Source organism: Fusarium keratoplasticum, chromosome 13, assembly GCF_025433545.1.
Source record: "Fusarium keratoplasticum isolate Fu6.1 chromosome 13, whole genome shotgun sequence".
NCBI lineage: Eukaryota > Fungi > Ascomycota > Sordariomycetes > Hypocreales > Nectriaceae > Fusarium > Fusarium keratoplasticum.
Window position 1 is genome coordinate 747,944 of NC_070541.1, and position 16,209 is coordinate 764,152.

The following is a 16,209-nucleotide window of genomic DNA, read 5'->3' on the forward strand; positions in this document are numbered from 1 at the left end:
CGGGTTCGCCATCACCTCTTCATATTTCGCCTGTATAGCCTCGTGGATCTCTGCTGCCACACGGATCCACAGGTCCATGTCCTCTCGACAACCAGCACTCTCGAATCTGCCTGAGAAACATGGTCCACCATCCTGGCCTGGGAGCGAAAGCTTTGATATCAAGCAAAGCTTGTTGAGGGAGGCGGCTGCATATTTCATACACAATTCAGTATTAAGACTATCATCTATACATGGCAATACTGGCGACTAAGCCCCAGTATACCGCGCTCATCTTCTATGACCAAGTATGGCGCCTAACGGCGTTGATCTGGGCCTCTCATGTATATTTAGGTATATATATCATTCGGTATACAAGTCAGCTCTTCAGCAAAGTTTATCTAAAATACATATCAAGAATAAAACAGAGACGCCGATACAGGCGTCAGCAATAGTAAAGTCAAAGACTATATGTCCGCTTGCCCAGCGCTTTGATCACCTCCTTGGCACCCCGGTCACCAGACCGAACAGCTCCCTCCAGATATCCCTTCCAAACAAAAGCCGTCTCAGTACCGATAAAGTGAATATTCTTAAAAGGAGCACGAATAGACTTTCCCGCTCCCGTCATAGTACCGGGCAACATAACAGGGTTAGGGGCACCCTGGAACCAGTGGTCCTTCGTCCATTCCTTCTCGACAATGCTGATAGGTTTGGGAATATGATCAACGACGCCACTAAATGCGGCATTAAACTGCTTCAAGACAGAGTCTTGTCGTTCCTGAGCAGGCAAGGCGGACCATTTTCGCCCAGGCTCACCAACATGAAAGCAGGTGATGCTATACTGCTCATCCTCGGGGACACAAGTATCTCGAGTAAACACAATAGGACCGTTGGGCGAAGTAAAAACGCCAGATAGACCAGCCTCACGCCACCAGGGGCTGTCAAACACAAGCACAGTCTTGGAATAGTAGCCCAGCTTAGTAGACTTGGCAAGTTCTCTCTTCTCTCGCGGGAGTTGGGGTTGAAACTCGATGAGAGGGTATAGGGATGTCGGGACCGAGACGATGACCTTTTTGGAGTAGAACCGTTGTCCGTTGCGGGTCTCTACTGTGCATCCTTTTGAGGATTGTGCAATACGAGTGACAGGGGTGGAAAGCTTGACGCTGCCCTTTCTGAGCTTTTCAGCCAGCTTCGTTGAGAAGTGTTGATTGCCTGGGTATACCGTCAGCCTAGTTGCTTATAGTTGTGTCAGAACTTACCCTGGCGGTTTCGCAGATATTGGCCTCCGTCTTTCAGATCCGACGATATATTCCCTAACCCAGTACCACTCTTGACATAGTCAATAAGGTATAGTGCACTGAGCTCGTCTGCATCCACACCAAGAATCGCCCTAGTCAAGGTAGTGACCAGCATCTTAGATAGATCAGTTCCGAATTCTTCCTCAGCAAACTCTAGGGCGGTCAAAGAGTCGAGGCGCTTGGCATCAGGACCAAGATGAGGGTTCTGAAGATCAGATCGGTCGACATACTCCGATAGCTTGGCCATGAGAGCTTGGGCCTCTTTGAGTTGCTCGTCCGTAAGCTATGAAATCAGATCAGCAATGCCCAGCTTCAGAATCGATACACTTACGGCACCAGGCAACCCGTATTCAATCGACGTGACTTTACCTTCCTCATCCTGGAAGAGAGAGTTACCTTCAGCCCTCTGCACAATAAGATCAAAGTCAAACTCCTCAGCCAAGGCAAATATCTCAGACTGATTACTATCGTTGATCCAGGCAGCCCCCATGTCGACCAGACCGGTTCCGTTGGAGCTTGCAGGAACAGAAAGTGCCTTTCCTCCAACCCGATCCTCTGCTTCGAGAACAACGTAAGAGAGTCCAGCTGAGTGGAGCTCAGTCGCTGCACGAAGGCCGCTGAGGCCAGCACCGACAATAATGACGTCCACGAAATGAGCGGGAGCAACCATTATGATGGCGATTGCTCGTATAACAGCAAAGTGATTGCAGCTTGTGATTTTTTTTGGCTCTAGGTCGTAGGCTCGACTTTTTATACAGTCTGAGCTGTTCGAGTCTTTGCGCCGCCATCCGAATACTAGTTGTGGAGTCGTCGGTCTCGGTCTTCACGGCGGTCCGACCGAGCATTTACTAGTCTCCCGCGGACCTAGTTCGTCCGGCTCGGCACTTCTATACGAGATGGACCGGCATGCTGCCTAGCTAATTAGTATCGGAAAGCACGTGTGGCACTAAGATGACTACAATTGTGTTGTTGTTCTTATTGGGTTTAATCTGACTGTCTAAGGTCATCGCCACTCACGATACACGCCCTCCTTCTTGCCTAATTAGGCTAATTTGCTTCTTCGGTTTCCACGTGAGCTTGTTGCGTACAGGGTCCAATTCAACAAATATATGCCTTCTTGCGAAGCTATTAACTTAACTCCCTTTCTGGATTCACCTTAGGATCCATTAACGATAAGCCTGTTTAGAAGATGGCAGCAGAGCTTAAGTCTATGTGGCTACCAAAAATTCAAACCCGGGATTTATTTTTAAGTCCTACGGATATACGCCAGATATGCCCTGCTAATCCGGAATAAAATGCCTCGAAGGCTAATAAGATGGACCTCGGTCTAGAGTCGGGACCCGAGTTTTCCATGTGGTGGAACGGACACGGCGCATCTCCGTCGGTATACAAGTCTACTCCTCCGTCGGAATGCAAATCCATTCTCCGTTGGGCTTCTATTGAGGGTAACCCCATGGGTCTCACTATTTCGGCCTTCGCTGCCCGCGGAGGCCGTCACTAGACAGCTCTACTCGATCTACTCTCCGGGAGGTCCTTTGAATAGACTGGAGGCTTTCTGTATACATTGTAAAAGATGGAAGCCATATTAGCAATGGTGCCATACACTCCACCTGATTCTACTTTGTTGTTCTAAGCACTCTTTCTTGACTTATTCGTCAAATCGTAACTCACCATGTCACCGATATCGAACAAGTTATCCGTCTTCAAGACTATTCCGGAGACCTTTCCTGAGGCCGGTGTCCACGTCGTTGTTGAAGACCGTCCCATTGATATCGACACCGTCTCACTGGGCGGCGGGTCCTTCCCAAGGCTTACTATCTTTCCCTGGACCCTTACCTCTGCGGCTTCATGCGTCACTCCAGCATCGAGTCCTACATTCCACCCTTCGTTATTGATGAGCCAGTTGCCTCTGCAATCGTTGATAAGGTCATCTGGTCCGAGACGCCCGCGTTTCAACCAGGCGATATCCTCTCCTCCTTCGCCGGTCCCAATGCTGAGTACGCTATCGTCGCACAGGGCCTCCTACAAACAGCAGGGTTCAGAAAAGTGCACAATCCCAATAACATGCCTTTGTCGTATTTTATCGGCTTCCTCGGCATGCCGGGCTCTACCGGATCGGCAAACCTCAGCGAGGCGAAACGATCTTCGTATCGTCGGCTGCCGGTGCCGTTGGTCAACTTATAGGACAGCTTGCGAAATCACAAGGGCTACGTGTTATTGGCAGCGTCAGCAGCAAGGAGAAGGTTGATTATGTTAAATCGATTGGGTTTGATGAGGCTTTCAATTACAAGGAGGAAAGCCCTCGCAATGCGCTCAAGAGGTTGGCATCTGACGGTATTGACATTTACTGGGACAAGGTCGGCGCCGAACACCTGGAGGCAGCTTTAGATAGCTGCAAGAACGGCGCGAGAGTTATTGCTTTCGGCTCGGTAAGTCGTTACCCGGACAGAGCTCTCGGTGGGATGATCAGATACTAACTAGTGAGGAACATTCAGATCAACGATTATAACCGCAAGCCTTACGAGACTTATGGTATTAGAAATACCTATAATCTCATTTCGAAGAGAATCCGAATGGAAGGCTTCATTGTCGATCTCTCGCCGAAAAATTATCATGACATGCTCACCAAGCTGGCGCCACTCTTTGCAATTGGCCAGATCCAAGGAACAGAGGATGTTTACAATGGGATTGACAGAGTTCCGGAGGCCCTGGTTGGTCTCTAGTTCCGTGCTGCGCCGGTCCCGGAGCAGATGCGCGACTTTGCTGTATTTCTCAGCGCATCTAAAATTATGCTCTGCACTCAGCTACCAAATAATCCGCAGCGGCTTACTGAGGCGCTAAGGCAGGCTAGGAGGGCACTGCCTCTCTATTGGCCGTTAGTTATTAGTTGGTCACCGCCAACATCTCCCCATGCTGATACGATATTTTACGACCTTAGTGGTTACGATACAATAGGATACGCGAATTGGGCTCCCCCTAGGGCTTAGGTCCGCGCGGTCTCAGTTGTGACGGTTTAGATTCCTCAGGTAATAAACCTAGCCGTGCTAGTTTATGTTAGCAGGGGATCAGGGCGATCTGCTAAGCTGTGACGATCATGGAAGGTCCCGAGGGATAAATCAGTCGTGTCGGATTTGTGTTGGCAGAGGGGGTACTGGCGTTGTCTTGAGCAGGGTGTAGTAACGTTTGGTAATATGCTCAAGGTACGAAGTGTAACTAGGTTGTATTAGTAGCTGGGGTAGCTACTACATAAGGAAGTGCAAGTGAGTGTATTTTATATAATTGTGATGCAGTTTGGGGCCAGGGTGTCGTGAGTTCGGTCTAGGGTAGGACTGAGTCGAGCAAAGTTCGGTCCCCTCGGTCCTGCTTAGTTAGGGAATTCTGCCGGCCCCTACCGCCTCAATCTTGCCATGGCCGCGGCATTAGCAAGAAGGGTGTTATTGTTAGATAAGGTCACGGATATAGAATTAGTCATATCTGGCAAAAGGCCGCTGAGATTTCGGCGAAGCCCTGGCAAGAGTGACGCCCTTATGACTAATAGAGGCAACTTAGGGCACTAATAATAATATACAATATCTTTAACTTAACCCTGCTTTCTAATAAGAATAAGTATTTTAAAATTTAAAAATTTTTATTATTTTAAGTCTTTATATAACTTTTAAGTATTTAATTAAAGTTTTAAATAATATAATATATAATATTTTAAAAAATATTTTATATTATATTTACTTTTTAAAATTATATATATTTTAATTATAATTTTAATACTTTTTAAAATGTATATTCTGTTATATTTAAATGCCTCATACTATGGGATGTTATTAGACTTTTAGCATAGTATTTTACATGTGATAATAATCTGCTAAATGCATACCCATACATTCACTTAACGGGTCACCTCAGGCGGTAGGCACCCCGCCTCGGCACAAGGGAAGACAGGCACATCTTTGTTTTCTCGACTTCACCTTTCTTTTGGCTTTCTCTCTGTCCGTCGTATTCTTCTCGTTCCTCTGCATTCTCGTAATCATGTTTTTCTTCACCAACCTGCTCCGAGAGACCCCATTCCTCCATACCCAGACCCATGATATCGCGCTTGACCCACTCACCGTTGACGCCAAAACCCTCGCGACCGAACTTGGTCAAGGACACCTGAGCAGTGTGGACTTGGTAGAGAGGAGCCTGGACATGATACAGAAATACGATGGCTATCTCCACGCCATGCTGAGCATCGTGCCAAGGGAGAAGCTGAAGCAGACGGCCGAAGCATTGGATCGCGAGCGGCAACAGGGGAAGCTGCGTGGGCCATTGCACGGGATTCCCATTGTCATCAAGGTTGGACAGACTCTCCACGGTTCGGTTGTCCATTTCACTCTTCTTACTGTGCTAGGACAATATTACGACTCATCCCGATCTCGGCATGCAAACGACGTGCGGATCTTGGGCTTTGCAAGACATGAGGCCCCACGCAAATGCCCCCCTTGTTGACAACGTCGGTCTCGAAAAACTCCATTGAGTACAACACATAGTAACTGGGCTAACGGACGGATGCTTAGCTCATTCAAGCAGGGCTCATCATCATTGGGAAGACCAACTTGAGCGTGGGTTCATCCAACACAATCCTCGATGCGAATCTATGTTGACTTGGGGGGGTAGGAATGGGCATACTACCGGTAGGGAATCCCTTGAACCAGCTGCCTGCCACTGGTAGGTGTTAGTGGGCATGAAGACGGCTCATTCTCTGCAGAAGTTATACGATCCCGAGTGGTTGGTCAGGGAAAGGTGGCCAATGTCAGTCCGCGTACGTACGTGGTGGTGTTGACCCAAGTGACACCAACAATGGTCACAGTGTATGTATCATCGATGCTGTACCCATGTTTGAGTCTTCGTGCTAAAATTACCTCTCTTCAGAACCCCTGCGGATCGTCAACGGGGTCGGCTGTCGCAGTCTCTGCCGGATATGCACCGCTCTCTATTGGGACGGAGACGGATGGATCCCTCGTGTCTCCAGCGGCAAGGGCAGCTCTGTACACTATCAAGCCCACCATTGGGCTAGTGTCCCAGGACGGTGTCATACCTATTAGCCATACCATGGATTCCGCTGGACCCATGGCGAAGACACCATATGACCTTGCCACCTTGCTCGACGTGATTGCAGGGCCTGCTGCTGAGGGCTCGGGCGACTCGTTCATCTCAGCCCTCAATGGTTCTTGGGGTGAGCTGTCCATAGCCACTATCGACTTCAAGAAATGGTGGCCAGGAGAGGATTATCTCAAGCCTGTGGAGAGTGCAACCAAACAAATGGTGAGGGGGTTTTTCATGTCTCTTTATCCTGTCCCGGGCTCTTTAAGTTGTTTCCTCTTTGCTTGTTTAACCCCTATCTCCGTCGCCCTGGCTGCAGAATCTTCTTGCTAAACATAGCAACGTAGCACACCGAGATTCAGGCAGCTTACGACAAGATGGAAGACTTGGCAAAGAGATACATCGGCGACGCACCACTTCCGCTGCCCACGGCATTCATGCTTGACGGGCGCGACAGCGAGGAAACCATTATGAGTAAGTCACTCGCCCATTTTTCATTTAGCGCACTATTTCTTGTGCGAAATCGCTTGATGTTAACAAGACCACACACACAGTGGCCGACTTCAAACAGGACATTGACAAGTTCTTGAAGTCGGTGGAGTATTCCAAGGTTCGTAGTCTTCGGGAGCTCATAACCTTCAACATTGAGCATGCCGACGCCGAGATGCCGGCTGGTAAGCTTCTCCTCCAGGCTTCCCAGGGCCGCTCTAATCTTCCATTCGCGCACCCAGGCTTTCATGACCAGCAAATTCTGCTCGAAACGGAGGACCTGGAGCTATCACCCGAAGACTATGACAAACATCTCTCTCACCTGAGAAAGGTCTCGCGGCAAAAGGGACTGGATTTCATTTTCCAGAAGTACGAAGTCGATGTCATCATCGGATCCAGTGACACACCCATCACGACTTTTGCGAGTGGAAGCGGTAGGTGTATCCTATCCATTAAAGAAACATCGATCGCGGAATAATGCTAACGGCGATGGTTCCTGCAGGCTATCCTGTCGGATCGGTGCCTTTGGGATACCTGGACTTCAACGGAAGACCATTTGGCCTGGCGGTGCTGGCTGCCAAGAACCAAGAGGCCAAAATATTGAAGTTCATGAGTGCCTGGGAGGCCACTTTCGGTCCCAGAAAACCGCCACCAATGCTCCAGTAGTTGACTCGGCGTCAACTGAACTGCCCTGGCCCGCCGCCCCCTGCTCCATCCCCTCGGTTGGAAGGAGAGCAATCAATGGAATGACAAGCTAGTACACCACATCAGGGTCACTCTTTGCTGCCACCAGACATCGATTACCCTCCTATTGTACCACATGACTCAATGTGTGGTTGCACGGGGCTGTCGCATCAGGCCAGGACATCTGCGCAGATGGTGAAGGATTGGGTTGGCGGTGTTCCGCGCCGGCTTCTCATTGGGCTCAGGCAAGTTGCGTACTGACTTGCCGTAGCGCAGGGGGAAGCAAAGTGCGGGATGTGCACGGGGAAGCTGGTGAAGACCTACGAGGCTTTTCGAAGCGCTATAGTACACCGGTAGACCCTACTTTGCTTGGAGTCTCGGATCACCTGCCTATGACTGGCTATAAAATCGAGGAGAATTCGGTCACTTAGAGTCTTCTGCTTGGCCGTGCCCTGATTGCATGTAGGGCAGTTCAGTTCAGAACCACCATATCAACATGACTCAAAATACCATAGAACAGCACAGTCCACGCCCGGACACCCCCCAGCCAAAGGAAGCTGGGAATCTTGCGGCGCTTCATCTATCCCACAAAATGACTACCCTTCAGTCCTGTTGGTGCCCAGATTGGGATCATAGTACAGACATAATACGACATGGTGATCTCCCATGTACATGCTTGTATCAGGAAGTTACAGAAATAAAACAAGGCTTGTGTGAAGGTGAGCGACAAGTGTTTTGCTGTCGCCTGACGGCCTGAGGCAACTACAGGGTCCACAACAGTGGTGATGTTCAACACTGCTCTCTGGTTGCTACACCAGTAATGAAAACAGCATTGACCTGTTACTAGGGACAGGGCGACATCAATTAAGAAAACAGCACCTATGGCCTTCAGTCACTTAGATCTCTCTGGAAGCCCTTGTCGCTAGCTATCCTGAAGCTGCTTTGAGATTGTTTCACGCCGGATGTCATATCGGACAGCTCACAGTAGAGATGCTCACCCGGTTCTTCAGAGCGCGAGGAGATTTCGACCGGACGGCCTGAGCTGGCTAGCCTGGTTCGTCTGAAACTGGACGGTTGGTTAGACGGCACTGCTGTTCGATAGCGGTCGCGAATAGGAGTCTCAGCCCGGCGGCTGTCCCAGCCAAACCGGCCGAGGGCCGTTCCTGTCCGTCGTGTGAAAAGAGGATATACCGTCTGCCGAAGTCCGATTTGGACCGGCCCAGGTACCTAGCCAAGCTTTCTACCTCATTATCAAGTGTCCTAAAATAACTGTCGATTTCCCATATATACTTAATTCGACTTGCCCCTAACACTCGCTGCCTCTCCTCAGGGTGGATTCGAGGATGCATGTGAATTTGTGATTTCGAATTACAGGCATGCCAAATGACTCCTCACGAGCTTGACTAGCTGAATGATGGGAGCATGGTAACCAACAACCAGCGAAGCCTTAATATTCGATCTTCAGGCTCAGTTATCCCATCGAGGGCCGGGCTCCAACTATAATAAAGAACACATTTTTAACACATCATAGCATCATGTCCCAATGCTAACACAGTGGCCTTTTTTTTTTTTTGACCTTTTGCTGCCGGCAGTCAAAGAGTCATACCTAGTCACATCATCATGAAAGGTTAAGCCTCTCATGGGGCCTTACTATTCCTTACGTTTAATTCCCTTGTACTGTAGTCAAAGGTGGGAGCGACAAGTCCTTGGCTTCTTAGGAGCACACACTCCTTGCTCAGTTCCTCTTGGAGACTAAGGCAAGACAACGAGCCCGGCTCTCTGACTCACGACATAGTGAGTTCTTATGCTTGCCCCTTAGTGCGGCTCGAGGGGAGAATCAGAGAACCACCGACTTTATCTTAGGCAAGCACGTTCGAGAAGCATATGCCTTATAATATTTCACTCTTACCAATTCAACCTTCAGATCCGGCTGTACATGTATGAGGAGCCGAGGGGCGGCCTATTATTAGTCAGCCCCCTGGATAGAGCTTATATAAGATCTACTCGTATCGGGGTAGTCCCCTATCCTTCTCGTATCGAGGTACCTGCTTTCTTAACTTCGTCGCTTCTAAATATGCCGCGCTGAAAGCTTTGATAGTGTGTTGGGCTGCAACCTGTCTAGTTGGCTACTGTACTGAGACGTAGAGATTGTTTAGGGCTCTTGCAACCTTGTGATAGAGATTTGCCCTCATTCATAAAAAAAAAAAAAAAAAAAAAAAGAAAGAAACTCAGCAAAATAAGGGCAAGGTCTTCCAGGGACAGGTTTATTATCGGTCGGCCATCATTCAGTATGTATCCAGTCGTCTGTAAAATGATTACCACGCCGGATGACTCACATGTGTGATACTTAGCTTTTTCAACTAGCCACAGACGCTTCCTCATTATACTACGCACAAGCAAATTCCAACTTTCGAAGCACCTCAGCCCTGAATTAGCCATAACTATACCATGGATCAACGTCTGTATCTCACCGACGATGCCGTTATCGAGCTCCTCGAGAGTCTTCCGATGGTGCCCAAACCGGTCCACGTGCAACGCAGCACCGAGGGCGGTGACCACATCGTCTGGACTGTCAACGAACACTTCATTCTACGCGTGCCGGCGTACCAGCAAACGAACAAAGAGTCGCTGAGACGAGAAAAGGCCGTGTTAGAATTGATACAACAAAGCATACCCTATGAGTTGAGAAAGGTAGTCCCTATCGCTCTTTACCTGGGCACTGCCAACGGAGGATGGAGATATGGGCTGTACAAGAAGGTAGATGGAATATCAGTCGAGCATATGTCGCAAAGGGTATCTGCAGAAACCGAGAAGGATCTGGCCAAACTTTTGCAGGCATTGGGACACTTGGATATCTGGGCAGCACAAGAGATCGGAGTACCGCATAGCGAGGATGTGAATCAACAGGATCTTTCAAGGAGAGCTTTGAAGGCATGGAATCGTATTAAGGGTAACAGACAGCTTGGAGACTTGGCAAAGCTGGATATACAGAAGTGCATGGCTTCTCCTCTACCAGCAGACGGAAGCGAGGCTGTCCTGTCTCATGCCGACCTCAAAGGCGAGCACATCTTCATCGACCCCACGGCAGGGAAACTCACCGGCGTTATTGACTGGGGTGATACTCAAGTGGCGCAGCCGGGCATTGATATCGGGGGGTTGGCAATTTCAATCGGTGCACTGGCAGCAGTCCGTGTTGGGGCCATGGCGGGTATTTCTGATGCTGCGGTGCAGAGGGGGTTGAGGGGGGCCAGGTGTGAGAGTATAGTGTTGCTGGATAAAGTGATGAATGAGGGGGATGATTCGCCGGAGTGGCTGGTGAGGAGGCAGTTGGAAAGGGCTCTGGAGGGTCTCTGAGCAAAGGCTGTAGTTCAACCCCAAGGTCGATCTGCATGGTCTGTCTGACCAGAGAACTATATAAAGAATTCAATAGGGCGGTGCAATTTGGATGCAAGTCGAAGCCCTCCATCAGCGAGGCCGGCGACGGACTGGCTGAGCCCAGTCTAGTTTCGAGATTTCGTGTTGATTGTTTCGAAGTCAAGTACCATACATGGTTTTTTCTTCTTCTTCTTTTTCTTAATTTCCCCTTGACTCATGGGGCCCGAGGGTCAGCGGCTACAGGTGGCAGTGAGTCAGTCGGTGGCTACTGAGTCAGACGGCGACCACCCTTCTTATGCCACATAGGTAGGCTAATTAGTTACATTTAATAGATGCCCAAATAGTCAACAGCTTTATATTCTCGACGTTGGCCCAACTACCTATTTGTTGATGCCCGCTTCAGGCCTGAAAATATGTTCCATCTAGCCTGAAGCTTCAACATTATTTAATAACGGTTATAAATATCCATTACGCAACCCTAGCTCACGTTATAGCCATGCATCCGTCGCTCCCAAAAGGGCCGCTCTGCACCAGGTCCTCTCTGACCAACAACCTTCGCAGTCTCGGCCTCAGCCCAGGGGACACAGTTCTCGTCCATTCCTCCCTCAGTCGTATTGGCTGGATTAATGGTGGAGCCGAAACCCTCGTCCACTCTCTTCTCGATGTCCTGGCTCTCCAAGGCACTCTTGTCGTTCCCACGCATACCAGTAGCAACTCAGACCCAGCAGGATGGGTTAACCCACCTGTTCCCCGAGAATGGTGGCCGACTATTCGAGATACTATGCCTGTATTCGACGTGCGAACCAGTCGAACCGAACGTATGGGTGTTGTGTCGGAAACGGTTCGAACTTGGCCAGGCGCAGTGAGGAGTATGCATCCTCAGACATCATTCAGTGCCATTGGTGCGAATTCGAAAGTTGTTACGGAGGTGCATGCACTGGATAGCCTGCTCGGTGAGGAGAGTCCCCTGACACGATTGGAAGACGTGGATGCGAAAGTTCTACTCTTGGGAGTTGGGTTCGACGTTTGCACGTGTTTTCATCTGGCCGAGTATAGAATCAATTCACGAAAGGCTGATAACTCGTTTGCGGCTCTGGTGGATGGAAAGAGGACATGGATGACGGTATTGGACGTCGCTGTGAGTAACGACGATTTTCTTGAGCTAGGGAAGGATTTTGTCGCGGAAATCGGCCTCACCAATGGTAAGATTGGTGGAGCAGAGTGTTGGTTGTTCTCCCTGCCGCAGGCAGTCAAGTTTGCTGAGAAGTGGTTTGCATCGCATCGAGTGCCTGCTGAATAAGATACTGTGGTTATTGCTAGAGAGATTTATAGGAGAGGATGAATAACTTAGGCATCAGGTTCGTCTTTTCTCCGAAAGTACACGACTCGAGCGATAAGTGATTGCTAGCAATGGAACTTTGCATATCTATACGAATTGCATTACGCCTCAAATTTTGCAGGGGCGAACTACGGACATCTAGATATGAGGCTACTGAAATTATTGCGAATAGCGTCTATGACAAAGAGCCCAGAAAAGGGAAGCGAAAAGACAGAAAATCAAGCGACCAGAGCCGGCGTCTGATAGTAGAAATACGAGCAATGTAAGACTATTTGAGTGGATAGACGGCATTCAGAGGCATAAAATTCTCACCGGATCGAAAATCACTCAGGCGAAGCCTCTCGAAGAACGGCGTGCAGGCAGTATCCAACTTTGAAGCGGGGTATCGTCCATCAATGGCTATCTCATGCCTTTTTGGACCTTAGTGTCTTTGGGGAACTTTTGTTCATAAGGTTATTCTTATGGTTTCATATCCCTGTCAGCCAAGGCCTTGGGATGCTTTCTGACCTGCCAAATCAGTCTACAAAGAAACTGATCGCCATTGATAGGAGCTATGGCAAGCTCAATGAACAGCGTCTCACGATTACGGCTCGCTTCTCATCCCGGTTACACTTATCTCTTCGGAGTATACACGAATCGAACCCATGTCAACGTTCGGGCACATGAGCCTGCGTGTAACCGCAAACAAGCCGTTCCTGACACCATTTCTCACTAATCATTGCATTTCTCCGCCTCTCGACATTCGGATCGCTGGGTAGTAGGTGGATAGAGCGGAGAAGCCCATGCGATCCCGACAAGACTAGATGTCACCGCTCAACGATAACATCTCCTCCTGGCCACTAATCCCTTCTTCATGACCAGCGGCCGAATGGTACATGCCTACTCGGTGGGTTCCAAAGCTCCCGCCTTTCTTGGCAAGGATTATGGACCTTCCATATCCGATATGAAATTCTTGAACATGCCATCACTCGCGTAGAGGACAGAGGAGACCTTTTGTACGAGCCCCTCCTTCTTTTGCTTGGTCCTGCAGGTTTTGAGCCGAAATCGAGACTTACGATTGCTGAGTTAGTATCAGATTTTGGTGCAAGCATGGCCGCTGCCACGGATATAAAATGGGATCCCGCAACAGGGCAATATTTTCTCACGCCTCTAGCGATTGCGTGATCGAATCTCTGTAAGTGCACGATCATAGTGTATTCTTAGCCATGAAGTTCGGTACCACTGCAGCGGCCTTGTTGTCGCTGACCCCAGGTCTTACTTGGGCGAAGCCACGGCACAAGCTTGATTCCAAGCGGTTCCAGTCCGACATCAAAACCAAGAAGTAAGTTTTCAGGGCCAGATCTGGGTCTTATGGCCCCAAAAACTCTGCTGGCTTTTACGGGCTGACGATTTGTGAAGCCTCATGGGCAACTTGGAGGCTCTGAACGACATCGCTTTTGACAACGGAGGAAACCGTGCTTTCGGACTGCCAGGATACGAGGCATCGGTTGACTACATCTGGAAGCGCATCTCGAAAATCAAGGGAGCAAAGGTCTGGAAACAGAACTTTCCCGCACTTTTCGCGTTCGTGGATTCTATCGAGCTAAAGGTGGACGACGAACCAATTTACGTCTACGGCTTGACCTATTCTCCTTCGACCAGCGAGGAGGGAATCACTGCTGAGATCGTCCTTGGACCCGAGGGTGTCGCCGGATGTGACACCTCCTCATATGACAACTTGGACGTCAAGGGCAAGATTGTCCTCGTCCAGCGTTTCCGTTGCCCAACTGGAGGCACTCTGGCCGGTCGGGTGATCCCTGCTGCCGCCGCTGGTGCGTCTGCGGTAATCATTTACCATGATCTCACCACCAATGTCACGGCTGGCTCGCTTAGTGAGCCCAATCCCAAGAAACATGTGCCTGCAGGCTTCATCACCCTTGCCGATGGCGTCAAGATCAAGGAACGACTCGAGGCTGGCGAAACTCTCACTGCCCACTTTCAACAGTCACAGACTATTGAAGAGCGAATTACACAGAACGTTTTTGCCGAGACACAAGGCGGTGACCCTCGCAATGTGATTATGGTAGGCCAAACGTCACCATTGTCCTGTTTCAGAGAGCTCACAAGCGTAGTTGGGTGCCCATCTCGACAGCGTCCAAGCAGGCCCTGGCATCAATGATGACGGTACTTGAGCCCCCAAGCCGCGACTAGAAACAAGCTGACTCGCTTAGGCTCCGGTACTTCCCTCATCCTTGAGCTCTTCTTGGCCCTCTCAAAGTACAAGACCAAGAACAAGATTCGATTTGCTTGGTGGGGTGCGGAAGAAAACGGCCTTTTAGGCAGCAAATACTACTGCTCCAACCTTGCAGCGAAGGAGGTCAACAATTTGCTCGTGTATCTCAACTACGACATGGTGGCCAAGGGTTTCTTTGGCGTTGCCGATACCGACGGAAGTTCTCATGGAGTCCGAGCTCCGGCTGGTTCTGAAGTCACAGAGAAGCTCTTCGTCGACTACTTCAAGAGCAATGGCCTCGAAGTTACCCCTGCTTCCCTCACCAATGGAAGCGATTATGCTCCTTTCTGGCAAATCTTGAACAAGCCATTTGGCTTCCTCCATACCGGTAGGATCTCTCTCGTTTTTCTTTTCCTTTCTGACATTAGCAGGTACCGCGGTTGAGCAGGACCCGTGCTATCACCAGGCTTGTGATACGATTGAGAACCCCGACCCGAAGACGCTTACCATCAATGCCAAGGTTAGTCATGGTTTGGGTCCTTGTTAGCTGCTCTCTAACATCTTTACTCAGGCTGCTGCCCATGTCCTTACTGTTCTCGACCAGAAGGGGCCGAAGTTGATCCCAAAGACCAAGGTGAGCGAGACGTCACTGAGGAGTCTCCAGAAGCGAAGCGTTGGCCCGGATTTGGGACAGATTCATGAGTTGGAGGCTATGGGCATCAGGCATCTGGGATGTGGTCTTCACGAGGTCTAATGCAATGATAACTCCTGGGAGGTCACATGTCCAGTGAAGAAATATTTCGAGGATGGTTTCAATTCAATAGCTAGCCCAAAACATCTCAAACCTCGGGTTCATCGGCTATGCTTGTGTGTCAATATATCTCGATGATCAATAGCTGATGATCAATCAACTTACCAAAAGAGCAGTCGAAATTAAGAGTCAGCCTTTTCGCCGCCGCAGCTTCCAATCATCGTCACCATCTCCCACATGTGTCCATCCAGGTCAGCAAAGCTGCGAGTATACATTCCGCAGTCGGCTCCGTAGTTTGGATATGTATAGGGGTCCGCAATACCACCAGCCTCAACCGCTCTGGACAGCCATTTGTCCACCGCCTCCTTGTCTTGAACAGCAATGGAGAAGAGGCATTCGGTCACCTTGGTCGCGTCGGTAGCTTGACTGCCAGGGCGGATAAACTCTTTGAAGCGTGCGTTGGCGTGGATCATCAGGCAGATGTTATGGTTGGGGCCTGGCAGACGGAAGGCCCTGGTTTTGTCGTCCGAGTACTCCTTGACAGAGACAAAGCCAAGTGCAGTGTAAAATTCAAGGCCGGCATTGGGGTCGGCAGTTTGAATGTTGAGATAGAAAGAAGGGGTCTGGGGGCTGTCGGGCTTCATGTTTGGCGTTGTACACTGATTAGCTTCGTGGGTAGTGGAATGAAGAGTGATTAATCGATTGGGATTTTTGCCTGGGCAAGAGGCCTTGTTTATTGTTGGGGTGCTCGCCACGACACCTGAGTTGCCGAAGAAGCACGTTGGCAATGATTGGAGGCAACGTCCTCGCCTGCCTGAAATGCCAAGTGCGGCAGGTCAGTTGAGGCGTCGACTCAAATTCACGAAGTGAACGCGATATCACGGGACCTTGGTGGCAGTCAATTGGAGGCAGTTGTTTGCTTGGCCAGTGACGATCGAGCACTTGACGCACAATGAGGGATGCCAAGGCGAGACGTGAATTGGTTCGGGGTGACTCGGGTTCCGATCGG

The 16,209-nt window shown here is 49.8% G+C and overlaps 6 protein-coding genes across 6 annotated transcripts; 4 read left to right on the forward strand and 2 right to left on the reverse strand.

Annotated features, from left to right (window-relative positions):
• Positions 1 to 436: 436 nt before the first annotated feature.
• Positions 437 to 1,944, reverse strand: NCS57_01459100 (Amine oxidase; the record flags this gene model as incomplete). The annotated part of the gene is made up of 3 exons (XM_053064190.1): positions 437 to 1,188; positions 1,236 to 1,557; positions 1,606 to 1,944. 3 exons carry the CDS (start codon positions 1,942 to 1,944, stop codon positions 437 to 439), a joined length of 1,413 nt encoding a protein of 470 aa, XP_052906473.1.
• Positions 1,945 to 2,946: 1,002 nt separating this feature from the next.
• Positions 2,947 to 3,997, forward strand: NCS57_01459200 (PKS-ER domain-containing protein; the record flags this gene model as incomplete). Its single annotated transcript, XM_053064191.1, has 4 exons — positions 2,947 to 3,071; positions 3,137 to 3,442; positions 3,499 to 3,703; positions 3,770 to 3,997. 4 exons carry the CDS (start codon positions 2,947 to 2,949, stop codon positions 3,995 to 3,997), a joined length of 864 nt encoding a protein of 287 aa, XP_052906474.1.
• Positions 3,998 to 5,297: 1,300 nt separating this feature from the next.
• On the forward strand, positions 5,298 to 7,505 carry NCS57_01459300 (Amidase domain-containing protein; the record flags this gene model as incomplete). Its single annotated transcript, XM_053064192.1, has 10 exons — positions 5,298 to 5,603; positions 5,659 to 5,760; positions 5,825 to 5,869; positions 5,925 to 5,941; positions 6,016 to 6,118; positions 6,180 to 6,572; positions 6,698 to 6,824; positions 6,905 to 7,024; positions 7,082 to 7,273; positions 7,342 to 7,505. 10 exons carry the CDS (start codon positions 5,298 to 5,300, stop codon positions 7,503 to 7,505), a joined length of 1,569 nt encoding a protein of 522 aa, XP_052906475.1.
• A 3,889-nt stretch (positions 7,506 to 11,394) lies between these two features.
• NCS57_01459400 (SPBc2 prophage-derived aminoglycoside N(3')-acetyltransferase-like protein YokD) lies at positions 11,395 to 12,198 on the forward strand (the record flags this gene model as incomplete). Its single annotated transcript, XM_053064193.1, has 1 exon — positions 11,395 to 12,198. One exon carries the CDS (start codon positions 11,395 to 11,397, stop codon positions 12,196 to 12,198), a length of 804 nt encoding a protein of 267 aa, XP_052906476.1.
• A 1,244-nt stretch (positions 12,199 to 13,442) lies between these two features.
• Positions 13,443 to 15,203, forward strand: NCS57_01459500 (Peptide hydrolase; the record flags this gene model as incomplete). The annotated part of the gene is made up of 6 exons (XM_053064194.1): positions 13,443 to 13,558; positions 13,636 to 14,299; positions 14,349 to 14,400; positions 14,448 to 14,837; positions 14,881 to 14,969; positions 15,021 to 15,203. 6 exons carry the CDS (start codon positions 13,443 to 13,445, stop codon positions 15,201 to 15,203), a joined length of 1,494 nt encoding a protein of 497 aa, XP_052906477.1.
• A 179-nt stretch (positions 15,204 to 15,382) lies between these two features.
• On the reverse strand, positions 15,383 to 15,844 carry NCS57_01459600 (uncharacterized protein; the record flags this gene model as incomplete). The annotated part of the gene is made up of 1 exon (XM_053064195.1): positions 15,383 to 15,844. The coding sequence occupies one exon, from the start codon at positions 15,842 to 15,844 to the stop codon at positions 15,383 to 15,385; it is 462 nt and encodes a 153-aa protein (XP_052906478.1).
• Between the last annotated feature and the right edge of the window lie 365 nt (positions 15,845 to 16,209).